Source organism: Protopterus annectens, chromosome 12.part0 (genome assembly GCF_019279795.1).
Source record: "Protopterus annectens isolate FY-2018-M chromosome 12.part0, PAN1.0, whole genome shotgun sequence".
Classification (NCBI taxonomy): domain Eukaryota; kingdom Metazoa; phylum Chordata; order Ceratodontiformes; family Protopteridae; genus Protopterus; species Protopterus annectens.
The window spans coordinates 158,984,776-159,012,731 of NC_056746.1; the positions used below are offsets into that span (position 1 = coordinate 158,984,776).

At 41.9% G+C, this 27,956-nt stretch overlaps 1 protein-coding gene across 1 annotated transcript in view; it reads right to left on the reverse strand.

Moving 5' to 3' along the window:
- Positions 1-21,149: 21,149 nt before the first annotated feature.
- Positions 21,150-27,956, reverse strand: part of CPPED1 (calcineurin like phosphoesterase domain containing 1) — a 738,666-nt gene continuing 731,859 nt past the window's right edge. The window contains exon 4 of the mRNA XM_044089183.1: positions 21,150-22,368. Coding sequence (XP_043945118.1) covers positions 22,139-22,368 — 230 coding nt within the window. The 3' untranslated portion in view covers positions 21,150-22,138. The remainder of the gene's footprint in view (positions 22,369-27,956) is intronic.

Sequence of the window (27,956 nt, forward strand, 5' to 3'; positions counted from 1 at the left end):
GTGAGGTATTTCTGTGGCCTTTCCAGCTGTTGCAGATGTCTTGTGAGGTACATACCAAATGGGGCGTTATACTCTATAATGGGTCTAATGAGGGATGAGTACAGTGGGATAATGACCTCCTTTTTTTCTGGATGAAAAGCCCTTAGTGATGAGGTATGCCACATAGAAAGATTTCCTGACTGTTGTGGCGATGTGGTTATCATAGGTGAGACCATTGTCCACCTGTGTCCCTAAGTCTCTCATCACACTTTCGATGTTTAGTGTACTGCCACCTATGTGGTAATTCATGGGTACATGTTTTTTTCCAAAGGGGGATAACTATACATTTCTTGGCATTAAGCTTGAGCCCATGGCTCTGGCACCAGGCATCTGTTTCTGTAAGGCCCTTTTGTAGAATATCCACATAATTTGAGGATTCAATAATGGCTCCCAGTTTGCAGTCATCTGCAAACTTTGTTAGCCAGAGTCCCTTATTGTTGGCCTGTACTTCAGAGAAGTAGATGCCAAACAAGAGTGGTCCCAGGACTGAACCCTGAGGTACTCCACTTGTCTGTAGCTGGATTTGGAATCGGCTACTTTTACAGTCTGGGTTCTGTCAGTAAGCCAGTTGGCAACACATCAAGTGACGTAGGGATTTATGCCCAGCTTAGTAAGTTTATCTATGATTCCAGAGTGGGGGATGGTGTTGAAGGCCTTGGCGAGGTCCAGATAGGCTGTGTGGACCGCCTTACCCTCGTCCACAGCTCTGGAGACCGATTAAAAAAAGTCAATCAGGTTCAGGAGATAAGATTGGCCCTTCACAAACCCAAACTGGGTGGGGTCCAGTGTTTGAAGGTTGCCAATATCTTTGTTTGTAAGTTCCATGATAATGCATTCCATGCCCCTGCAGATCAGGCTCATCTGACTGATGGGACGGTAGTTCCCGGGATCCAAGGTGGATCCCTCCTTGTGGAGTGGGATAACTGTAGCTGTGCACCACTCAGTGGGCATGAAGCCTGAGGTGAGGCTATGATTAAACATGACACTTAGGTGAAGTGCCAGTTCATTATCATCTGGTCCCATGGATGCTGTATTCCTAGCTTTGGAAAGTGTGGTTTCTACCTGTGTGGCCATGATTACCGGAATTTGGCAATCTTTTAGTATTGAGATGGGCCCTTTGGTGGTGAAGCTGGCATTAAATCAATATGTCAGGATAATGGCAATATCCTTGGGATCAGTATATTTAATGCCATTCTGTTGCAGCTCAGAGCATATCTAAGCATTGCCATTTAGATTCTTGACATAACTATAGAATGCCTTGTGGTTGTCTTTGTAATCTTTGGCAATTTTATTTTCGTAACTAGCTTTTGAAGATTTTATGATGAATCTCTGCTTCTTACTGAGGGTGGTAAGAGAGTTTTTTGCATCCTGGGATTTTCCTCTTTTCTGCAACAGTTTCTTCCTTCTGTTGTATAGTTTGTTTATAGCAGGGGACCACGAGATTGGCTTCCTTTGTTTGGAGGAGAGCATCTTGGTTCTATTTGGGATGACACGATTCATGCATGAGTGGATGTGCTCATACAGTGCCTTAGTGTAGGATTCAGCAGTCGAACTTTCAGATCCCGTCTGCATGGGTGTCATGAAGTTTGTCAATTCTGACTTCAGTAGCATGAAGTTGGCTTTGGAGAAGTTTTTTAAGGAGGTTTCCTTACTGGGGGGGGGGGGTGGATGTCAAGGGTGATTTGCTTATGGTCAGACCTGACCAATGAGGGGATGACCACTGGTGTGGAGCATTATCTCCCATGTTGGTAATGACCAGGTCTAGAATATTGGAGCTCCTGGTGGGACAATGGATTAGTTAATCCAGGGCGTTGGAATTTATGAATTCCAAGAACCATTGGGAAACGGAGTTGGTACCCGAGTAGTTTTCCCAGTTAATGGCAGGGTAGTTGAAATCACCCAGTATTAGGGTGTTTGTTTGTATCTTAATATTTTCCAGTATGTTTAGAAAGGTGTAGTGAGAATCTTGGGGCATGGTGGGGGATCTGTAGCAAGTTACAAATTTGGATTGCAGTCTTACCTAGTGTTAGTTGCACCTGGAAAATTTCAGATACATTGTGTTGGGCAACTAACCTGGAGATGTGAATATCCTTGGTGAATATGAACACTCCTCCACCTTTACTGTTTCGGTCTTGGTTTTGTAGCTGAAAAGTGTGGTAAGAGTTGTAGCCTGGTATTGCAGGGGTGCTCTCTGGAGCCTTGAACCAGGTCTCAGTTACTGCACAGATATCGATGGTCTCCATTTTTAGGAGTGCCTCGAGAGAGAGCATTTTGAGGTTTAGACTTCTAGTATTGAGTAGCATTACCTTCAGATTTTGCATGCTTGTATGTGTTATGGTGGTGGTTTTGTCCTTTGAACCTTGCCTAAAAAAAGGCACTATACAGGTGGCAAGAGCTTTAGCCAGTAACCTGAATCCCAGGGGTGACAGGTGCAGACCATCTCTGGCAAAACATTGTGGTTTGTCGATCATGTCTTCCCAGGCAGACAGATACTGGATCCCCTTTGACTGACACCAGAAGCTTAGCCAATTGTTGAAGTCAATAATTTTGTCCTTATATTGTGGTATCATTCTGGGCGAAGGCAGGATGTTACTCAGGGTTAGGGTCATACCTGCTTGGGCCACATGATCTGAGAGCTCTTCCATGTCTCTTTTCATGTTGTCCAGGGAGGTACGTCTCAAGTTATTCACTCCAACATGGACAATGACAGAGTCGTATTTGTACCTGTTGTGGAGTGACTTGAGTGCATGCGTTATGTGGCGGTTCCTGGCACCCGACAGGCAGCTGACTGTAATTTTCTCCTTGTTCAGCCTGATGAGTGGGACATCAGTGTGCCTGACTATAGAGTCACCTATGACTAAAGCGTTGGGTACATTGTCTTGCCTTAGGGGCTGTTGTTGGGTGGCACACCAGTGTTGTGAGCTGTGTGTCACTTTGGTTGTGACTGGTGTTTGTTTGAGTTTCAGCTTCGGAGATCCTTGTTGCTTGGGAAGGTTAATATTAAGGGCCTCCGCATATGTGGGTTTAGTGTTGATGGTGTGGGTTTTGAAGGGCTATGAGTTGCTTGAGGTGTAGTGCAGGTGTTAACCTTCTCCTCTTGACTGTCTAGCACAATCTTGGCCAGAGAGAGCTTTGCTTCCAGTTTGGCTATGTAAGTGCATCTCTCGCAGGTTGTAGTGTTGGGTGGTAGGAGGTGAGGGTTGTCTGTGTACATGAGGCAGTTGCCACATTGCCCTAGTATGCCCAGATTCACCAGGTGGACAGGAGAAATCACCGGAAGCTGACCCTTGGACATGGCCTGTTTAGGTGCTTCTTTTGTAAAGTACAAGAGTTGTTTTCCCTTACCTTTGCAAGGTATTTTGTAATTATAGGCTGTTTAGTGCCTACGATTAATTTCTCCTTATTGACAAGGAGAGTTGAGTGCTTGTATCAGTTTTAGGCTTCCTAGTGCTTTCCTGCAGGTTCTAGAGCAAGCGCTAGTCACAGGGGTTCAGATTTTAGTGCTACTACTTGCATTCTCCAAGGCAAAGAATACTACCTCAATGGGCCCTGATAATATCCTGGGATACCTCTTGGATAGCATGAAATATGAGCTATCAAATGTTCTAAAGTCACTGTTCAACATTAGCCTTCTAACTGGCTTCATGCTTAGTGAATAGAAGACTGCAACAACTAATCCTCAGCACAATGTTTGGCCTTCTACTGACCTGGATAACTACAAACCATAAGTCTGACTAGTCTTGTATGTAAAGCCATGGAAAGAATTATCATGGATATTTTAAATAAAGACAAAATGAACCTGTTTTTTTATTTACTTCTACAATAATTACAGATATTGAAATAAAATAGCACAAACACTGATAGCCATTTGCTAAACTAACAATACAGTCTCACAATAAAAACAGGCTTAGCATGAATAGTAAAATTTTCTGCCCTTGAAACAGCATGAAAACCAAAATGCAGCTGGCCACTGGAGGATTAAGTTTATTTTTGAGCTGTTTTCAAACCACAGACTCCCTACACACAGTGCTCTTCAAACTATCTGGAGATGTACAGAGCCGAGTATATTTTTCTGGCACTTCAGAGTTGTGTACTGGTAATTAACTAATTTTATATCATTGCTGGCTGACTTCATAGTTGTGTACTGTTATTTTTGTTTCACTGTACAGTTTTTCAGATCTCTGCTGAAGGTGTGTTCCCCCTCCCCCTATTTCTCTGTGTCTTAAGTTGGTATAACTGGTTTTACATCCTGTGTGTTATCTGACCATCTCAAGGATTACTTGCATAAAATTAGACCCTCTTGGTAAAAAAGTCTGCATATCATTGCTGGAGCCTTCCTGTGTCCTGAAAGAGTGCTCTTCAAACTACCTGGAGATATACAGAGCTGAGTATATTTTTCTGGCACTTCAGAGTTAATTAGACCCTCTTAGAAAAAAGTCTGCATATCATTGCTGGAGCCTTCCTGTGTCCTGAAAGAGTGCTCTTCAAACTATCTGGAGATATACAGAGCTGAGTATATTTTTCTAGCACTTCAGAGTTGTGTACTGGCAATTGTTTGACTAATTTTATATCATTGCTGGCTGACTTCAGAGTTGTGCACTATTTTTGCTTCACTGTATAGTTTTTCAGATCTCTGCTGAAGGTGTTGGTTTTCCCATACCCACCGTCCCTATTCCTGTGTTGTTGTTTAAATTTGGAGGTTTTTGCAGTTGCCCGCCCCCACTGTAGATTTGATCTGGGACACTCCCCCCAGTCCCGTCTCTTTACCTCATTCCACCTAATAGACTCCTCCTGCATTGTTTTTAGTCATTTTTAATTTAATTGCATTTTTAAACTGTTTGGTCTAACATTGCTACATACTCAAGTGTGCTAGCTTGCACTGCATTTGAATTGTTTAACTGCTGTTTTAGCTACTTTTCTGTGTGTGTATATATATATATATATATATATATATATATATATATATATATAAACGTTCCTGTAACTAGTGTAGTCCAGATTCAGATTTGCTGTATCCAGGACTGTATGTAAGCTTCTGAGTCTTCCTAAGCTTTCTGTGTTGGAGGGAAGCCTTCTAGCTTATCAGTGGGAGTGGTAAGCACTAGTTAACCTATCTACCACATAAGGAGTGGTTCTGGCCCAGAAATTGTAGTTATTGGCCGTTTGGGCAGTTTTTCCATCTCTCTCTCAACTTTCTGATTTAAAAGCCCACATTTGCACTTGGTTCCCCCCTTTCCTGTAACTAGTTTAGTCCAGATACAGATTCTTACTTTTAGCACTTGAATTTGCTTATTCATGACCAACACGTTCAGAACTTGTATCTAATATCACCCACCCCATCCAACCACTACCTTTCTTTCCACTCCACTAACTACCTTGATTATAGCAAGCTCAGATGCTCATAAGCCTAGTACTTATTATACAGCAGGAACGTCTCATTGTAACATTTGTTAATGTCTGTTATGTACTTCACAGATAAAGATTCTAGTTGTCTACTGATGTACTATGTTCTTCATCTGTAAATATGTTGTAAGTAATTGCTATGTTAAATTGTTAATCGCTATGCAATCCAATGCAACTACTGTCTGTTTATTTTAACTGTGGAGCTTTTCTTCCCGGGCCTCCGCTGAAAATGGACCTACTTCCAGTCGGACACTCCCGGTCAACAAATGTAAATAAATAAATAAACCTGTAAACACTAAATAACCTATTAATTACTACAGCACTCAACCTTCCTCAATTACCTAGAGGAAAACAGTTTTGGTAGTTTCCTCACTTGCTTAGAGAAAAACAGCTCTTGTACTCATTTTCCTCACTTATCTAGAGGAAAATAGTTTTTTTATTCAGGCATGTGTTCTCTCCTGTCTATCTGATGAAACTGGACATCTTGGGACAATGTAGAATTTGCCTCATGTACACAGACAACCCTCTCCTCCTACCACCCAACACTACAACCTGTGAGAAATACACTTATCTAGCCAAACTGGAGGGAAAGCTCTCTCCAATCAAGACTGAACTTGACAGTCAAGAGGAGAAGGTAAACACTTGCAACACACCACACATCACATAGTCTCTCTAAATCTACACCATCAAAATCCACACATAGAAACACAAAAACATTCGCAGAGGCTCTCAATAATAATCTGCTCAAGCAAAAGAGACCTCCAAAGCAGAAATGCAAGCAACCTCCACCCCCCAACACGACCCAAATGACACATAGCCCGCAGACTCAGTGTGCCACTCAACCACAGCCAATAAGGCAAAACAATGTACCCAACACACTAGTCATAGGTGACTCTATAGTCAGGCACACTGATGTCCCACTCACCAGGCTAAACAAGGAGAAGGTTACTGTCAGCTGCCTGTCGGGTGCCAGGAAACGCCACATAACCCACGCACTCGGGTTACTCCACAACAAGTACAAATATGACTCTGTCATTGTCCATGTTGGTGTGAACGACCTGAGACGTACCTCCCTGGACTACATGAAAAGAGACATGGAAGAGCTCTCCGATCTTGTAGCCCAGGCAGGTATGACCCTAGCCCTGAGTAACATTCTGCCATCACCCAGAATGATGCCGCAGTACAAGGACAAAATGATTGACTTCAACAATTGGCTAAGCTTCTGGTGCCATTCTAAAGGGATTCAGTATCTGTCTGCCTGGGATGACATGGTTGACAGACCACAATGCTTTGCCAGAGATGGCCTGCACCTGTCACCGCTGGTATTCCAGATACTGGCTAAGGTTCTTGCCGCCCCTATAGTGCCTTTTTTAGGCAAGGTTCAAATGACAAATTCACCACCGTAACAGGAACAGGCAAGCAAAAACTGAGGGTGATACTACTCAATGCTAGAAGTCTAAATCTCAAAATGCACTCACTCGAGGCACTCCTTAAAATGAAGAACATCGATATCTGTGCAGTGACTGAGACATGGTTCAAGGCTCCAAAGAGCACCCCTGCACTACCAGGCTATAACTCATACCACACTTTTCAGCCATGTAACCTGGACCGGAGCACCAAAGGTGGAGGTGTGTCCATATTCATTAAGGATATCCACACCTCCAGGCTAGTTGCTCAGCATAATGCAGCCGAGGTTATCCAAGTGAAACTAACTCTGGGCAAAACTGCAATCCAAATTGTAGCTTGCTAAAGATCACCCAACATGCCCCAGGATTCCCACTCTTTTCTTGATGTACTGGAAAATATTAGGGTTCAACCAAACACCCTAATAATGGTCGATTTCAACTACCCCACCATTAACTGGGAAAACTACTCATGTACCAACCCCTTCACTCAACGCTTTCTGGAATTCATAAACTCCAATGCCCTGGATCAACTTATCCACATCCCCACCAGGGGCAACAATATCCTAGATCTAGACATTACCAGTATGAGTGACCGGTGTTCCACACCTGAAGTCAATGCCTCATTGGTCCGATCCGACCATAAGCTAATTACCCTAGATATCCACATCCTGCCTTCACCCCCCATTAAAGAAACCATGGTAAAAAATTTCTCCAAAGCCAACTTCATGCTTCTTAAGACAGAAGTGGTAAACTTCATGACACCCATGCAGATGGACAATACCGTTACGACTACTGAATCCTACACAATTGCACTTTATAAGCACTTACATGAGTGCATGAATCATGCTATCCCAAACAGAACTAAGATGCTATCCTCCAAAAAAAGGAAGTCAATCTGGTGGTCCCCTGCCATAAACAAACTGTACAACAGAAGGAAGAAACTCTTGCAAAAGAGAGTAAAATCCCATGAGTGGAAGAGCTCCCTGGTCAGCCTCAGTAAGAAGCTGCGATCCCTGATAAAATCCTCCAAAGCTAGTTACGAAAACAAAATTGCCACTGATTCTAAAGACAACCACAGAGCATTCTATAGCTATGTCAAGAATCTCAATGGCAACACTCAGATCTGCATTACAGCACAATGGCACTAAATATAGAGACCCAACTGATATTGCCAACATCCTGGCATATAAGTTCAGTGCTAACTTTACCCCCCTCTCACCCCCTAAAGAGCCCATCTCTATACTGGAAGAATGCAAAGTTCCTGTAATCACAGCTGCACAGGTAAAAACCACACTCTCCACAGCCAAGAACACAGCATCCATGGGACCAGACAACATCCCAGGCTGCGTTCTACATGAACTACAGAACGAACTGGCACCCCACTTAAGGACCATGTTCAATCATAGCCTCACCTCAGGCTTTGTGCCTACTGAATGGCGCACAGCAACGGTTATCCCACTCCACAAGGTGGGAGCCACCACAGACCCCGGGAACTACCGCCCCATTAGCCTGACGAACCTGGCCTGCAAGGCCATGGAACGTATCATCATGGAACTTATAAACAAAGACATTGGTAATCTCCAAACTCTGGATCCCACCCAGTTCGGGTTTGTAAAAGGCAGATCATGCCTCCTAAACCTGATAGACTTCTTTGAAGCAGTCACCAAAGCCGTAGACAAGGGTAAGGTGGTTCACACAGCCTATCTAGATCTTGCCAAGGCTTTCAACACCATCCCCCACTCTGGAATTATAGATAAACTTACTAAACTAGGTATAAATCCCTATGTCACAAGATGGGTTGCCAACTGGCTCACTGACAGAACCCACACTGTGAAAGTAGCAGACTCCAAATCCGACTTCAGACCAGTGACAAGTGGAGTACCACAGGGTGCAGTCCTGGGTCCTCTCCTGTTTGGTATCTACGTCTCTGAAGTACAGGCTAACACAGAAGATCTTTGGCTAATGAAGTTCGCAGATGACTGCAAACTAGGAGCCATAATCGAAACTCCTAATGATGTGGACATCCTACAAAAGGGCCTCACTGAGACATATGCCTGGTGTCAAAGCCATGGTCTCAAGCTCAATGCCAAAAAGTGCATGGTCATCCCCTTTGGTAAAAACTCTGTACTCATGAACTACAACATAAGCGGTAGTATACTTAACACCAAAAGTGTGATGAGACCTTGGGACACAGGTGGACAGTAGTCTCTCCTTTGATAATCACATTGCCATAGTAGTCAGGAAATCCTTCTACATGGCACACCTCATCACAAAAGCTTTCTCATCCAGAAAAAAAGAGGTCATTGGTTCCCCTCTACTCATCACTCATTAGACCCATTATAGAGTACAACACCCCTTTTGGTATGTACCTCACAAGACATCTACAACAACTGGAAAGGCCACAGAAATACCTCACAAAGAGGATTACCGGCCACAAACAGATGCCCTAAGCAGACCATCTCAAAAAACTCCAGCTTTACTCCGTCGCATATCGCCTACTCAGAGGTGATCTCTGCCTAACATACAAAGCTATGTCAAACCCAGAGCTGTTGGACATGCTCCACTTAAAGAAATCCCAATCCCTCCGAGCTACATGCTCTAGGGACCTAAACCTTGTCACCACAATAAACAGAACATGCCGGAGGGATAGATTCCTGTCCCAGAGACTTCTCATACTCTGGAATAAACTACCTATCTATATCAAACAAAGCTCCTCATTAGCACTCTTCAAGAAAAATCTTGATGATTGGATGGGAAATAGGAAATTCACCCTGGGGATCACCTCTGTGGCTCTGCTCGACAGTGGCACAGGAAAATAATTTTCTTGGGTGGCAAAAGCCAGGGTACCTTTTTGGCTGGCTTGTATAGGCCCCAGGGCCGATAGCTTAGTACCTACCTATGAACCTATAGGGCCATGCACATGTGCTCATTGTTTCACCTTCCTGATTCCTGATTTATTAAATAATATTCCTTGTATAATACAGCACCATTTGTTAGAATGGTGCTTTAAATTTGTAGTTATGAACATTCTTCTAATAAGCAATGAAACAAAATATATGAACCAATTTCAACCATAAAAGGCCACTCAAACTTCTGTCATTACAATCCACCAATATTACTCAATATGCACAATCTCTACAGAATAAAATCATCTGAATAATTCCACATTAAAGAGATCTGTATTTAATAAAGAGGTTGCTACTGGCAAACTTTACATTTCACTGTTTCATCTACAAATTCAGTGCCTGCTGCCCTTGAAGAATTGTCTATGTAACATTAAAAAAATTGAAAGGTAAGGTGGTAATACTGCAATAAGGAATGACTAACAAAGTGACAAGTTTATAGTTACTAGCCATCTTACACAAAGGAGGACACACTCAGGAGTGCAGAACTCCTATCTCTCCTTAAAATGCACCATATAATCAGTGATCAAAATGGCACTGCAATAGCACACCATCTACATTGTGTGGAAGTAAAATCCACAGCCTTCTGCACCAAAGGGAATTATGCTACTAACACTGCTTTCAAATTCTACAACATAAAGAGTGACTGCCACTTGATAAACAAAACAGCTGCAGTTTGAAAATAGACTCAGCATGAGCAACAGTAAACTTGCCTTCCCTTGAAACTCACAACTGCATGAAAATGAAATTAAAGTCAGTCTCTTGAAAATGCACTGAAACACACAATTCCCTGAAAATGAAACTCAAAGTCACAATTCCGTCGGCAGTCTGGTAGTTGGTATAGAGGATAACCAAGTTACAGGGGCAAGCCTAATCAAATTAATTGATTAACCTGCTCTCCTGCTTAACTAGATCATTACACACCATACCTCTCAACCTCTTAGCATAAGAAATCTGGACAAAGCCTAAAACAATGGGGGGACAAAGGCCCCAAAACAGGAACAGATTTTAAATACTGCTTTTACAGACTTAGAAAATTGCTAGAATAACAGTATTTGTCTTAGCATGCATTTTCTAAAGGAAAAAAAGTCTAAAACTCAAATGTATGACATTTAGTTGGTTTACCTTCATTTACTCGGGAGTCCATTGTACAACTCACCAAAGTGTGAAAGTACAACAGCAAAATTTGGGAATGTTGAATTACATTGTTGTGAATTCAAATGAGCAAATGCCAGTGTGCATTCGCTCATTTGAAGTCAGCATTCCGGGTGCAGATTGCACTATAGTGGGGGATTGGGACATATACCATTTCCTTCACTGTAGTGTGATCTCAGAGTTAGTATATTAAAGTAGCAGGAGGTGTGGAGGGCGCAGCCTCCAAAAGGGGGAGGTGCAAGGAGCTTGCCCCCTGTATAACAATGTCTGGAGACATTTAGAAATGCCTTATAAGTGTTAATGTTGTGCTGCAGTTTGAAAATGGTCGAATTGGATCTTCCACTATACCATTTTCGACATTTTAATTCATGCATTCTCAAATTCATTAATATAAGTCGCATAATAGCACGATCCCATATCAAACTTTCAACTAAATGAAGGTAAACCCATTTAGTTATTTCAATCCTCAGTGATTTGCAAGAAATCCATAAATATTGAGGAACAGGCCAAAAATATGAGACAAAAATCAGGACAGTCTGCAAAAATCTGGACAGTTGAGATAGTTCAAGAAATCTGGACAAAGCCTGAAATAATGGAGATACAATGTTCCAAAATAGGGATCATTCCTCTCAATCACTTCAAGCAAGAAATCTACCCAAAGCCACTAGTAATGGGGCAGCAAAGGCCAAAAAATAGGGAAATTTTTTAAATACTGCACTTACAAACTTAGAAAGTTGTTATAATTACAGGTTTTGGATTAGCATGAATTTTCAGTAGGATATGGAGTTTGAAACTCAAATGTCTGCCATTATTTTTTCGCTTAAGTCCTCAGTGGTTAGCCAGTAATTTGCAAAACCACCAATTTTACGAGAAATGGAACAATATGAGGCAAACATCTGGACAGTTGAGAAGTATGATAGAGATAGATTTTAAATATTGTTCTTTTTAACTTAGAAAGTTGCTAGAATAACAGGATTTGTGCTAGAATGTATTTTCTGAAGGATACGAATATACAAGTCTGTATTAAATAACCTAAGAGGCGTTTCAGCGAACACCTCTTCGATGCACAAAACCATGAATGCTGACATAAGCAATTTCTTTCCCTGGGAAAGAAATTGCTCGTCTAAGAACAAAAACCATCATTAGAAACATAAAGGGGGGGGGGGGGGGCTCTCCCCTACACTCCCCTAATTAAATATACCAATTCCGAGATTGCACTCCAGTGGTGAAAACGGCAAATTTATGGGGATGGCCAAGCGATTTCTTTTCCAGGGAAAGAAATCGCTGTTCTAAATGATCACGGTTTAGTGCATCCATTCATTATGTGCCGCTGAAGAGTTGTTTGCAGCAATGCCTCTTCAGTTACTTAGTATAGACCTGAATATACGTGTCATTACTTGGTGACTTCAGTCCTCCATGATCTGCCAGAAAACCACACATTTTATGAGAAACAGTCCAAAACTATGAGGCTAAAGGAGAGTTGAGAGGTATGTTAAAAACACACACACACCCCTTCCTACTATCATATATACATAGCAACACAGTCACCCTCTCCTTCATACATCAACAAATGGCTAGTTTACATTCCACACACCTACTCTGTCACATAACAACACACACACACACACACCTTCTCTCTCATACAGCAACATATGGCTAGTTTAAATTCCACACACACAGACACCCACACACACCCCTACGCTCTCACAGAGTAACTAACACACACATTTTATCTCTCATACAAACAGAAAGGCTAGTTCAAATTACATACACATACATATACACAACACACACACCTCTGTCTCTCATATCAAAATGACCGCAACCACTAGTAAAATATACATGCACACAGACACACACACACACTACTTACCTTCTCTCTCAATTAATAAGTTTACATCCTCATTAGCGTGCATGCGACAAATGCATGGCTTTCCTTAAGGGAGAAGATGCCGCTTTAGCTTTTTCCCCTGGATCCTAGTGCTTTGTGCTGTACCGAAATGCATACAGTGAGTATATCTCCTGACGTCCCTGACCCCTTGTCATTACTAGGTGCTCTGAGGCTATTTTTAGGTAGGAAATAGTGCAGTTTTCTTTTTGGTCTTCAGGGGTTGAGAGGATGTCATGCTTAGGATTACCATCTTTTTAGATGTCTAGAGAGAGATATTTTTTGTGGAAACTTGAGGTTTTGAAGGCCACACCATACAGTATCTAGGATGGAACTTCATGTGTTTGCGAAAATAAAAGCATGGTCAGAGCATTTGAGTTGCTTATGTGGTTTTTCATGATGTTTAGGTGTTTCAGATACAAAATAATTGTTTTATTCTAGCATTAAACAAAACTTAGAAAATATTTGTTGTCTTAAAATCTCAGGTCAACTGTCCAAAAAGGGGCTTCCTTGAACAAACAGGAATAAGTGGAAACCCTAGACATACTGTGCTTTTAGTTATCAACTGCTTATGCTTAATTAACATCTGTTTTCATTTATAATCCAGGGGGTCTTCTTATGTTCTGAAATTGTAAGCCCCCTTAGAATGGTGTTGTGGAGTAAATGCATTAAGCAGACAAGTAAAAGCTATCTGCCATGCACAGCTCAAAAAAAAAAAATCACTGCTGCATAAATGGGAAACATCAAACCAGAGAAGGGAGGAAGGTTTACAGAATATGCCATGAATATTCCCTCCAATCAACCTGTACTCGTGGCATCCCAAATGTGGGCTTGTAAGCGACTATCACCAGGCTTCCACAATAATGGTATGGATTCCTGTGTAGTACTTAGCCTGATTTGTTCTCTCATTCCTGATACTTCTGTTATTCTATAAAGATGTGCTTGTAATCAGCTCTTAACTACTATACCAAAATTCAGTAAAACATTAAACTGTTGACAGAATAATAATGAATACTGGCATATGGTTTGTAGATGATACTCTGCAATACCAAACAGGATCTCCATCATGTGTGTGACATTTCAATAAATCTGAGTCTAGCATAATATATAATTCTCTACAGAATGCAATGTATCCAGAAAAATAACTATTTTGATTGTTAAAGCTACCAAATTTAACCAGGATTTTTACAACTGTCTCAATTACTGCACTGATAACTGTACACCTATTGAGCATTAGTATGGTTGTAAATTCAAGGACAAGCCTCTATAGAATTCCAAGATAAACAAATTTCATAACAGCAGAAAAAATATATACATGACTCATATAAAAAGTTTTCCCCCTGCAATCAGAAAGAGATTTATAAGCAGGTCTGCAAATTGGCTCTGGGATCGAACACACACATGAAAAGTTGGTGGTATGTTTTCATCTACCAGAGTATTCAGTAGTGAAGTGCTTTAGGAGTCTATGCCGGGTCCCCTTCTCTTTTGAATCTACTTCTTCAATATAATACGAAGACAGATGTACAAGGTTTGTGGCTGATGAAGTTTGTGAATGACTGTAAAAGTGATGGTATGACTGACTCCATTGCCATGTCTCATGTTCTCCTTTACGTTCTCCAAACCATGATGGATAGACTCAGCAGTCTGTGTTCCAATTACAGTCTTAATGCAAAAAACTGCAATACAGTTGTTTTTAGGAAACAAATATATGTCATTATTGGCACATACATAGAACCCTGTAAGGCTAAAGATCTAACTGTGTTCATTTGTAATGAAGTGGCCTTTGATTATCAAGCATTAGTTACAACAAAGAAGTATTTTACATGACTCAGTCAATTATCAAAGGTATATCCTCTAAATCCAGAGATGTCATTTTCTATGTATTCTCTTATTAGGGCCACTCACTGAAAATAATGTACTATTCTGTATGTTTCTCTTCAAACAGTAACCCAGTTTGAAATACCTCATTGGTCTCTATTCAACAGAATCAAAGGGATTGGCTCTATTATTTACCAAGACAAAGTTAAAACACTCTCACTTTTTTCCATCTCATACAGACTCCTGCATGGAGATCTCTTGCCTTGCTTCAAGGGTGTGAAAGACACTCTTATTATACCTTCACTAACTCAGAAACATTAGAAAAGTTAAGAACGCTTCATCTGAAGTACTCAACATATACATGTGCACTTCTTGGAGGGACATGGTCATTACCCAAATGACTCCACATTTATAGAATGGATTGTCCTTGCATGCTACATACTGTAATACCTTTTGACATCTTTTTAGTTGTCTTGATGATTAGATGGGTTCACATACATTTCCTGGTGAGATTAGCTGTATGGCTTGTATCAAGAAGCGAGGTACATTTACTCACTTTACTCCCTAGGGTACATGGTAAGGCTCTATATGATCATTCCGACTGCTTCTCTAACACTTACCTGACAGCCTAAGAACCTATACAATCTGGGCCTCTTCACAGCAACAACCCACATCACAAAAATAAGGGTAATTGCAATATGTACTGGCAGTTTAAACTCGCCTATCAATAAAGTTTCTAGAAAGCAGAAGGAATCTTGAATATCAACAGAAAATCCACAATGACATAAGGGGAAATGAAAGCTCATATGACAAATAAACTGAGGTCAGGACTAAGCAGAAGATGCTGGGGCTGTGAAGCAGAACCTGAAACACAGAGTTACCATAAACTGTGAAGTGCTTTAGCAATAAAGGAATGGTGACACAAACACAAACACCTGCCAGGAATACAGCTGAAAAAGTACAGTTGTGTACCTACCATAAATGTAGATGTTCGAGTGTATTCACTGTTGCAGTCATTACTCTTGGGTTATCCTGCTGGCAGGCTACCCGCAGTCGGCCTGAATTCCAAAGTCTTGGTCCCGTGTCAGTTGCTGTCGCCTCTTCCCTGACGTCAGTGTGCCAGGGGTATAAAAGATGCAGCCGACGCCATTTTCTTCAGTTTTTCTTGCCCCAGATGTCAGGTGCCCCCAAAAGGGTAGGCTAAATAAATTATGCCAATAAACATGCATGCACTAAAGTAAACATTTCCTTCAACTAAAAGCAAATACACCACATAGGTTGTATAGAATAGAGAAGTACAGATAAGGCCCAGCAAAAGAAAGGGGGATGGAGGGAGGGTAACCAGGACTGCAACAGTGAATACACTTGAACATCTACATTTATGGTAAGTGTACACAACTGTACTATGTTCATCGTGTTTCACTATTGCAGTCATTTCTCTTGGGTTGAATCCCAAAGCTGAGGATGGGTGGCTGGGCTAAATAGGATTAGGAGAGGCTAAGAGGCCCTGCAGAACTGCAGTGGCAAAGCCTGCTCTGGATTTAGAGTAGAGAGGTAAGTGGTAGTGTTTTGGAAAAGTGTGCACTAAACTCCAAGTTGCAGCCTCTAAGATGTCTTTGGTTGGTACTCCTCTGAGGAAGGCTGCTGCTCTGGTGGAATGAGGCCTAATGCCCTTAGGCACTGATTTGCCATGCTGTGAGTAGCAGAAACGAATGAAATGGCCTATCCATTTTGAAATAGTCTGCTTTGAGATAGCCTTTCCTTGTGATCCTGCAGCATATGCCACTAAAAGTTGCTCAGTCTTTCTGAAAGCTTTAGTTCTGTCCAAGTAGAAGCGTAGCCGTCTGTGTATGTCCAAAGAATGCAAAAGTCTCTCACCCTTGTTCTGTGGGTTTGGATAAAAGGTAGGCAAGTGAATGGTTTGGTTAAGGGCCACACTGGACACCACCTTAGGCATAAATGTAGGGTTCATCCTCAGAGAAACCCTGTCTGGATGGAAAATGATAAAAGGTTCCACAGCCATGAGTGCCTGTAACTCCGAGACTCGTCTTGCAGAGGTTATTGCTAAGAGCAGAGCTGTCATCCAGGATAAGAATTTTATATCAGCTGTTGAGGCTGGCTCAAAAGGAGGCAGTATGAGTTTTTCCAAGACATAATTGAGGTCCCATGCAGGTATTGGTACTCTCCTTGGAGGTCTTATGTTTTTGGCCCCTCTGAGGTACTGCCTTATTAAAGGATGAGAAAAGATAGGTGGTTCCGTATTGTAATGGGCTGAAATGGCAGAGGCATGAATCTTAATTGATACAAAGGATAGGCCTTTGTCCAGCATCTCAGTTAGGTATTGTAAAATCTGAGGAATATTTGGTACAAACTTGTCAATTTCTTGTTTCTGGTTCCAAGCACAGAATCTCTTGCATTTTTCTGCATAAGATTTTCTGGCACTGGGCCTCCTAGCCTCCAAAATAACATCCATTACAGCTTTGGAGAGAGGAGTGTTCTGAATGGCTACATTATCCGCCATGCTGCCAGATTTAAAGTCCTGAGTTGGCTGTGCAGGATCTGATTGTTTTGTTGGGTCAGTAAGTGAGAAGTCTGAGGCAATGTCCAGGCTGGACCTTTTTTCCAGCTGAAGGATAGGGCATCCACTTTCCATGCTTGCTTGTGATAAGTCCTCGTGCAGAATCTCTGTAGTTAGTAGTTGTGAGGGGAAGCAAATAGATCTATGTCTGGGCATTCCCATTTCCTTGTTATCATGCTGAAGACTTGTGGATCCAGTTTCCACTCGTGGGGATCCATGAGGTTTCTGCTTAGTTCGTCTGCCAGAGTATTTATTTTTCCTGGCAGGAATTGTGCTTGCAGGTGAACTTGATAAGTCAATGCTGTGTCCCACAAAGTCATGGCTTGTCTGCAGAGGGGGTAGGAATATGTGCCTCCCTGCTTGTTTATGTACCACATGACTGTAGTATTGTCCGTCTTTATCAGTAGTTGTCCTGGATGAAGTAGATCCTTGAAAGCTGTCAGGGCATTCTGAACAGCTAGCATCTCTTTTTGATTGATATGAAGATGCATCTGGCTTACGGGCCATGTGCCCTGAATACATTTTCCTGCCATGTGGGCCCCCCAGGCATAATCTGATTCATCCGTTGTTAGCGTCTGCCTGGCTGTGGGTAAAGTGAATGGCTGTCCCTTGTAGTGGTGACAAGCCTGTGCCCACCATCGAAACTCCTGCTGCAGGCAGGGAATGAGGGTAATTATGTTTCCAGGCTGTGGCAATGTTGAGTCCAAACACTTTTTAGATACCATTGTAGTTTCTTCATATGCAGTCTGGCATATGGAATTAGCAGAATGCAGGATGCCATGAAACCCAAAGCCTCCAGAATTTTTCTTGCAGATAACTGGGTCTTTGTTGCCAACATTTTGAAATAAGAAGTCAGTTGCCTTTGTTTGTCTGGCATGAGATAAGCCATCTGGGCAGTTGTATTTAAGCTTGCACCCAGGAATATTATCTCTTGAGAGGGTACTAGTTTTAATTTCTTTTCGTTTACTGTGTACTCTAGGCAAATTAGTAATCTTTTTACAAACTCCAGATGCTTTAGTAGAATGTCTTTATTCTCTGCTTGAATAAGGCAGTCGTCCAAGTAAGGCTATATTTGAATTCCTCTTTGTCTGCAAAATGCAATTACTGGTGCCAGGCATTTTTTGTGAAGACCCTGGGCGCAGTAGATAAGCCAAAGGGCAGTGCAGAGAATTGGTAGTGCATTGAGCCAGCTATGAATCTGAGGTATCTTCTGCAAGATTGTCTGATTGGGACATGCAGGTATGCCTCTTTTAGGTCCAAAGTTACGAGCCCAGCATGGGCAGCAGCTGCTGCAGAGTCAACATTTTGAATTTTGGAACGTCCAGAAATGTGTTTAGAATAGACAGGTCCAGTATTGGACTCCAGGCTTTGTCCTTTCTGGGCACCAAGAAAAGTCTCGAGTAAAATCCTTGTCCCTGTTCTAGTTGTGGTACTCGCTGAATGGCCCTCATGTCCACGAGGGATGAAACTTGCTTTTGTGCCTCTGCCCATTGATTGTGTGGCAGGTCTGGCATTCCTTTTGCCCTTGGCAGGGTGTGAAATTGGAACCTGTAGCCCTGAGACACTATGTTTAAGACCCATTTGTCCTGGGTGATCATGTGCCCATTTTGTGAAAAAAGTGCTAGTTTTCCCCCTAAGGGGGCTGCCAATAGATAAGTGCTTGGTTCTGGCAGAGGAAAGTCATTGGGACTGTTTCCTGTATGGCTGTGATTTGTCTTCGCCACTTTTGGAGGTAGAAGCACCCCATTGTTTAGGCCTGTATGAGCCTTGGGGCTGGGATCTGCCACTGGGGCGTCTGTATCTGCCTCTTTGTGGCCTGTCTGACACTGGAAAGGACCAATTCTTTGTAGGCCAATTCCTGCTAAATCTGGGTGGCTGTACCTGTAAGAAATATTTAACTGTCTGCATAGATTTTGCTTTGTTGTCCATTTTCTTCAACACCTCTTCTGCTTTAACACCAAACAAAGTACCATGCTGTAATGGAGCATCTAATAATTTTGCTTTAACATGATCAGGCAGATTCTGTTCCTTTAACCAAGCATGTCGCCTAATGACAGAACCGGTAACAGCGGCCCTGCAAGAGGCCTCCAGAGAATCAAAACCACATTGCAAAGTATGCTTTCCCACTTGTTCAGTTGCACGCAATAAATCCTGCATTTCTTTGTTTTCTGCACATTCTGAATTTGTTAACATTTTCTGTTTAAGCAGTGACAAAAGGTATTGCTGATATTTAAGCATATGAAATTGGCAATTTAAAGCCCTCACAGCCAAGGTAGCAGAAGTGTATACCTTTTTCCCCATCTGTCCAGGGCCCTTGAATCCCTATCAGAGGGGATAGGGTTTTTTGCAGTGGAAGTCTTGACCCCTTTGGGACCCAGAGAAATAGTTTCTGGGTCAGCAGCAGGGTTTTTTATAAAGAAATATATGTGAATCTGTCTGGCTTAACAGGTGCAGGGGGTAAAGAGTCAGGGGACAGGCCGGACTCTGAAAATACATCATCTACAATGTCTAAAACAGGAGGGATAGCAAGAGGCCTGTGCTGAGGTAGTAAAAGAAAATCTCTAAGCCTTTTCTTAGATTCTGAGTAGTCCTGGCTCTCCCAGTGGAAGTGCTCCCTCATGGTATGCAGGGTTTCCCCCAAAAGAAAAATCCTCAGGAGGGGAGGCTGAAGGGATAGATTCTTCAGCATCAGAATCCTCATAGGGAGGGAGGGAGTATTCTTGGTCAGAAGAAGAACCAGAGGAAATGGAAACCTGATCTGAAGATTCATATTCTGTCTCTTGCCTAGGCCTCTTCTCTGGAGGGGGATGGGAACCCCTGATCAAAGTAATTAGGTCTTCGGCCATTTTGAGCATCTGTTTTTTAGGCATGGAGGCCTGTCCATGGGCGTGCTGTACTTGTTTCTTTGTCTTTAGTGGTGCTTTAGTCTTTGCCTTTGGAGCTGTAGTCGGTTTTATATATAACTGTGTAGGCCTGAAAACACCCTCAGAAGCCGATGCCTGCTCAGTGGCTCCGGACCCATCTGAGGGAATATTTTCCAAGTGTCCAGTACCTTGAGTTTCCAGAGGTCTAGTCTGCTCCATGTGGGAGTCAGAAGCGGCCTGCGGCTCTGAGGTAGCGGGCGTCAGGGGCTGCGAAAGCACATCACTGAGAACCGGCGACTGGCTTAGAAGATGCCTCGTCGTCAGTTTTGGACCTCGGATGCCTGTCCTTTTCCTTGCGTTTCTTGTGAATTGCGGTAGTTAGATGGCTATCTGACGACATTGTGTAATTAAATCTTCGGCCGAAGTAATGAAAAGCAAAATCGTACCGACGCTTAATAGTGCGTTGGTTAAATCTTGCACAAAATCTGCAATTAGCTACGTCGTGATCAGGGCCTAGGCAAGGAATACAATAAGAATGGAAGTCCTTATGAGGTATTTGCTTCCCACAATAAATACAATTATTAACTTTTTCTGACATCGGTCTGGAGCAAGAAAAAAATCCCCAACGGGGTACTTAGTTTTAAATGAAGACTTCGGATCTGAAATTCGAACACGAAAATCTCAGGAGTCGGCTGACCGGCACTTGCGAACTGCTTCTGCTTCGGGCACCGCCCGGCAAGAAAGACAGAAGAAAATGGCGTCGGCTGCATCTTGTACATCCTTGGTGCACTGACGTCAGGGAAGAGGCGACAGCAACCGACACCGGACCAAGACTTTGGAATTCAGGCCGACTGCGGGTAGCCTGACAGCAGGATAACCCAAGAGTAATTACTGCAACAGTGAAACACGATAAACATCAGGAAGTGACCCACCTGTGATCACCAGGTTCCAAATAAAAATATTCAAAGATGCTAAAAATAATATGTACAAATTCTAACAATTTTGAGGTAAGCGATGGGCAATGTCACACAATGTAAAAGACAGATCAACTATGAACAAAGTGCAAGCAGATTAAAAAGCAAATGAAACCACCAATACCTGCTACATATTAGTTTATTTAGCAGGTCATTGCAGGCACTATTTCAGAAGCATACCAGTTCACTGTCCCACCTAAATTTGCATGAGATGCTTATGTATCCCAAAGTATTTGACTGCAATACACAGACATGACATGGGTTTTGCCCCTGACATTTTACAGGAGAAACTTTTGTAGAGAATACATAAACATTCTTCACATTCTGACTGTTACATAGTCTGATATTTCCATATATAAATTATATGAGACAAGAGAAAGGGCTGCATCCAAAGAGGACACAAATGTATATTACAAAAATTAAACAGTGCTTGTTAGTATTTTGAGAAGGCTTTTACAAATGGAAAAAATGTCAAACTCTGTTTATTTTGAATTTAGAAAATCCTGCTTTAGTATTGTCATGGTCATACAACTTGTCTTGCAATATGCAGTTAATTTGTCATCTGGTATTGCAGTAATAATAGGACAGGCTGTACCACATACATCATCCTTATTTCATTTTTCCTCCAGTACGGTTACACTATTCCAAAAGATATTTGTATTAAAATGTGTACAAAAGGAACATGACTGTGCTATAAAATTTCCTATGCAGTATGCATTTCCACACTAGCTATCATCAGCCATGCCTGATGGTTATCAATTGAACATCACAGACCATAATCTGCATTTTAATATGTCTCTAACTGCAGATGAACAAGAAAAATGGTGCAGGTACAACTCTCTGCCCTATTTATTTTGCAATAAAAAACAAACGGCAGTTTATGTCCCTGGACTTGATATCTGTTATGTCATCCAGCATATCAGTGGTGTCTTTCTTAAATACATTTTAATGTGTGCTGCATTTACAGCACCTGTTCCCATTCTTAACTGTAAAAAAAGATGATATATTCTGTTTAACAATACAACTGTAGCATGTTCTAGATTTAAACTGATGTACCCGCTTACAATATCCAACTCTAATGCCACAATAAGGAAACACATTAACCAGTTGCTAATTCGATTTAATGAGGTTAAGAAGCTCTTGTTCAAGCCCTTGGTCGAGCAGCTTATTTAAGCTGTAGTATCGATGATGGATTGCATCTTCTGTAACAACCACCACACGGACTCCATGAGGGTCTTCTCCCAGCTGGCATCCTATTGCTGAAGTCACGACCATATCAAGCCCATTGTGTAATCCACCTGCATTTCGATGGTAATGCCCAGAGAAAACCGCCTTGATTCCTGCAACACGAAGTCATGTCAGAATTATGGTAGTCATGTTAATATAAAATTGCGTGATTTGTACAGAATACATATCAAGAGTACTGGCTTAGCAGAACTTCACTTATCCAGCAGGCTAGAAGTGCTTTCTGCCAGCCTTCATCTGCATTTAGGCTATGGTTTGTGAAAGACAAAAAGCCCTCTAAACCACCAAAGAAAACAAGCATGTACTGTTTAACTCGCAATGAACAAACAAGTTGTTTTTACTAGTCCTATTTTATGCCAATGAGGAATACCCATGGATGGGATTTAAAAAAAAAATACAAAAAGGTTGACAACACAGCTTGTACTAAACAACTGAGGTTCATTATGGTCTTGGCATGTATCACACAAGCTGGCTATATGATGGTCTATATAATAAGGAGGGTCTGGTGGCAAAGTGGAAATCTCAGATCAACATTCAAGATGACTACGTTAATTAGAATTTATATCATGGCAAACATCCTCTTGGTGTTTCCCAAGCAGGACATGTGCATCCTTACCTCTTTACCCATTTTGTAAACATGCACACAATGTTCAAGTACAAGATCATCCTGATAATGGGCCTTATGCCCTCCCCCCAACCTTTTAGGTCTTGTAAACTAAAGTTATGTACTTACTAATAATGACAGAGCTTCAGGATTCATGTCATTTGACTACAACAAAGGAGATTAGCTGTTGCAGTCGGCCTACTACAAGTGCTTCTGTGCCATTTGCTCAAAAACAAATTCTCTAAGTCCCACTAACTCGAGCTCATGTAGCTAGTTAGCTCTCCCAACACCCTATCCTTCAAAACTGTATAGCCCTACCAGAACCCTAACTATAACCCTAAAACATCCTTCTCACTTCCTAACCCTAAAACTCCCTCTCCTCTCCATAAACCCCTCCTACTCCCTAACCCTAAAACTCCCTTCTCGCTACCTAAACCTAAAGCTCACTTCCTGATCACTGCCCTAATCTACACAACCACCCCATCCTACTCCCTCACCACAGTGGCACTTCACTTACACTCGACTTCCTATAAGCCATGACAGCTGCCTTCCTGAACTCTGAATTCAAGCACCAGGTGAGCAGCAGCAGCCTATCTGAGCTACAAGCTGCTTGAGCCCCTGAGTTCCAGATGGCAGTCTTCAAGCACTTGGGATTTGACTGCTTGTGGAACACCCTGCAGCTGACAGTAGTCAGTTTAGCATCTTTAAGACTTTTCCAGACTCTCGCTCTTCTGACTCCAATAATGGTCCACATCTCCCTATCTTAAAGACACTCCAGAACTGTCAGCATATTAATCAAAAGTGACATCAGCATGCATACAACAACCTACTCAAAACCCTGCACACCTCTCCAGGCATTCCTCCAAATATTCCTCCAGGTGCTTTTTAGCTAGGGATGGGGAATGATCTAACACTATGAGGTGCTTAATTTTTGTATCTTTCAATATCGTGATCATTCACCCCAACAAGTAGGACGCACTCTTCACTTTCTCGAGTGACATTATGACATAATACCTTTTATGCCAGCATACCTGAAGACAGACCTAGTCACTGGACATCACATTCATCTTACAGTGTCCTGTAAAAGCTAGCAGAGAAACCTATTTCATAGCAGCACAAATACTAAAAATGAAATGCTGAAGAATGCCTGAGATATTCTCATTATTCTAGTAGAATGGACATTTGGTTTGACCAGTAAATCTTTGTTATGATTCTCATACCAAAAGAAAATATATTCAGAAAGCCACTTAGACAACGTGACTTTAGACACTGTTATAGTCCAGCTGTTGCACAGAAAAGAAAAAGCAAATCATCTTTTCTAATTCCGTTTTTTGTTTCTGAAAAAAAAAACTGTGTAACTGACAACAGAAATGTAGGCAATGCAATGGGGAAAGAACAAAAGCAAATTGGCTGACTGGTTTAAATTTGTTTCTGTGGCTACCTTAAGCATAAACAAATCTCAGTCCATAGAGACATAGTTTTTATAAAAGATACAGTCTTATAAGACATAAAATGTATCTCAGAAACTTTCTTGCTGAAGTGACAAATACAAGAAAGAGCTTTCAGTGTGAAGAACTTTAACTCTGTCCTAGAATCTGGTTCAAAGGGTGGCAAGGTTGATTTCTCCAGCAAAAAATAATTAAGACCCCCATGGTTCTAAAAAAAGTAGTCTCAGCAGAAAACCGCCTAGCAAAAATGCTTTACATAATTTCAAAGAAGACACACTTGAGTGACTGAGTACCTGCTGGAGAATACACATCACTGCCAAATATACTTTGATACAAAAGTAACTCAGTTCCTAATAAATGTATTGTGCGAACCCCTCCAAAACAGAAGGAACTGGGTCCATCTGAAGTCAGCCAATGGGGAAAAAGCTTCTATATGTTAGTCTTGATGATGGTTGGCCTTAGGAGAAGTAGATGGAGAGTCTCGTATCCAGCACATTTATGTGTAAACTGTCCTTTTGTTGTGACCAGATCCCTTGGACTGCCTGCCCTAAATAATGCCCCATGGCAGACGTGTCCATGGTGACTGTCACACTCAGGGTGGATTGGGTGAAGGTACTGTCCAAACCCAAGACGGATGTTGGCACCTCACATGGGATATTCTTGTGTGTGCTGTTATGGGATCTATACATTAAAACCACATACTCTGAGTGTCCACAATAAGGCCCTCATCCAATATCATGCAAACGCACCACATATGTTGATACTGCTATATGACCCAATACTTTGAAGCAGAGACCTGCAGTTGTTGTTTGGGTAGAACGATGACAATGTATCTGTAACTGGAGGCTATAATTCTACCTTGTGAGAGACTGGTTAACAAACACAGAGCATCTAAGCAGCACTCTATGAAAGTCGGTGCTTGTGACACCTCCACCTAAAACTTCATGATGTTTAACAAGATTCCCTACAACCAGAACGATTAGAGTAGGGACTCCATGTTATGTATTAGTGGGGGCAGCTAAGCACCAGCCATATAAGTAAGGGAAGAAGTGTAACTGTCCAAGAACTTACAGTAAAATTTGTTTGAATACATCTCTAGTGCATTAATCCTTACTACAGGGACTTCAGCCACAGACGGTCCAATGTTAGGCCCCACCTTCCAGTGTCAGAACCTTCTCCCTCCAGGCTGGGGGAAACCAGTCCCTTAAGGATGTCAGTACATTCCTTATGTAAAGCTAAAGTATACCTGTGCCATTTTAGGGCTTTGTTGCTACAGTTTGCAGCACATGTATTGTGTGATACTATCTGTAATCTGGTCTTGTTTGGTCTGTCCAAATAAGTACTCCATGGTGAAATTTTCATATTATAATTTACATATTCCTTGTGATAGTTAAGACTAACACTGTGTTAACATGACCGATTTTGCGTCAGGGAATGTCCACTCCTAAGAAAGAAGGGAGGTATTCCAGTGATAGACAAATCCCACATAAAATCTTCTGCAGGCTTTGTGTAGGTTTGCCAGGGTTTTTATTTCTAAAACACTTAGAAGAAGCTAGCATTCACTGCAGAATTACTTGCATAGGAAGAGGTTCAAGGCCTTGACGTGTACCATCATGACATCTTCGAGTTTGTCTGTGATTTCAGACACTCCCCACAAAATGGTTGGAAAAGCAGCCTACGGAGAAGTTAGGGACTTGGGAGATGAGACTATAGCATCAAACATAACCGGTCAGTTCAAGGATATAGGTCCTGGTGAAATGCTTTCAAAGTCTCCAACCCCTGCATTTCAAGTATCAATGGACTCCAAAGATGCCTCTTTGTAGGCCTCCATGACTGCAGAGCAAGGCATATCCCATCAAGCCTCTCTCCCCTCCATCCCTGGCTATGCTCCAGGCTTGCATTTCCTTAGCTAATGGATTCCTCCATGTCATCTAGAGCCTGCAGGCAAGCATAACGCAGCCTTCAGTGCCTGGGATCTCATTTGCTAATATATTACAGTCTGGATTCCCCAAGACCAAATGGGAGGGCACTGAACTGAAAATGACTGGCTCCCATCCTGAAACTCATGAACTTCCCGTTTCCTTGGATGTTTTGTTGGGCACTATACATCCTGGATGTCTGAATAGCACAGCAAGTCTCCATCTAAAAGACATGAGAGGACAGATTGCACTGTGACTGTTTCAGATTTTGTTTTTGGAAAGAGCTGATTCAGACCATTGAGGTATAAGATTGGCCTGTGTTTCTTTATTTTCTCTTGAACCAAAACAACTCTGACAATTATCTGGACCCATTCTAGTTTTTTGGGACCTCTTAGACTGCTCTTTTTATGTGCATCCACCTGACAGGGTGGGACATCTGCAAAGGACAGGATGCTGGCTGATGAAGAGAAGGGAAGGTTTGGTGGTAATCTCTGGATTTACTGCCCCTTACCCTTTTGTCCTATGTGATGGCACTGCACTAAGAAACGTAGAAGTTTACCTGACTGCCACCATACTGGGCCAATTGGGCAGCTAATCAGTTTTGCCTCTGATTCCCTCAAGGAAAAGGAGGACTGCAAAACCTCCGATTGTCCTGATTATCTTGGCCACAAATGCAGCATCCATTTGGAAAACCACCATGTCCACTTTGGCCTCTTACAAAATGCTGTCTAATGACTTGCTACTGGCTTCTCCTGGCATTCTTCTGATTATAGGACAATGCCTGCTGAGGAATGAAGAACATGATGCCAACAGCCAAACCATCTTACCTTTTGTGCTCACTCTTCTGAAGCTTGGCTTTCACTTTAAGGCTGAATAATTTGGCACCTTTAACTTCTGATCCAGGCAATCCTAGGAATGGGTTATGCCCATCCTTGCTTCTCATGCTGACCCACCAACAGCATTATGGGCTAGATGCATGGTTAGACAGAATTTAGTACACTATTGCCACCAGGGATTCTAACCTCCTTAGTAGATCTCAATGAAGCAATATGCATCACATCTGATAATGGACATGGAATTGTGATCATATAGGCCATGCAATCAATCTCACTGATGGAACAGATGACGGATGTAAACATGCTTACTAAAATTGCCCAAAGCTTTAGATTCCTTTTCATTTACATGGAGCAAAGAACTCTTATCAGAGGTTCTTTAGAAGGGCACCTGCAGCCACTATGGAGTTGACAGCACAGTTGTACCTTTAAAATTTCCAGTCCTTAGAATGCTGAAGGACCCTGTCTGGTTTCACTGGCATAGGTGCTACCACATCACTTTGTCACTTTTAAGTTTCTTAGGTTTCTGATAACCTTTAAAGCAGGGTCCTTAAACAGAAAATGATTGTGGAATGACTCCCATGAAGACATAAGTTTCCTGGAGATGTCAGAAATCCATAGCAGATTCTATCAACAAATAATAATAATGACAATTTGTTAACCAGGTAGGTTAACTGAACACAATCCCTTTTCAGGAATAACCTGGGAGAAATATCTGGTTAAGTGACTTGCTTAAGCTCACACAGTAAGCAAAGGAATGCTGAGGGAGTTCAACCTGTACCACAGGAACTACAGCTTGCAACCTTAACATCTGTGCCAATAGCCAGACATGTTCTGTTTTCTAAGAACATAAGTACCAGAATCAATATGCCTCCTAGC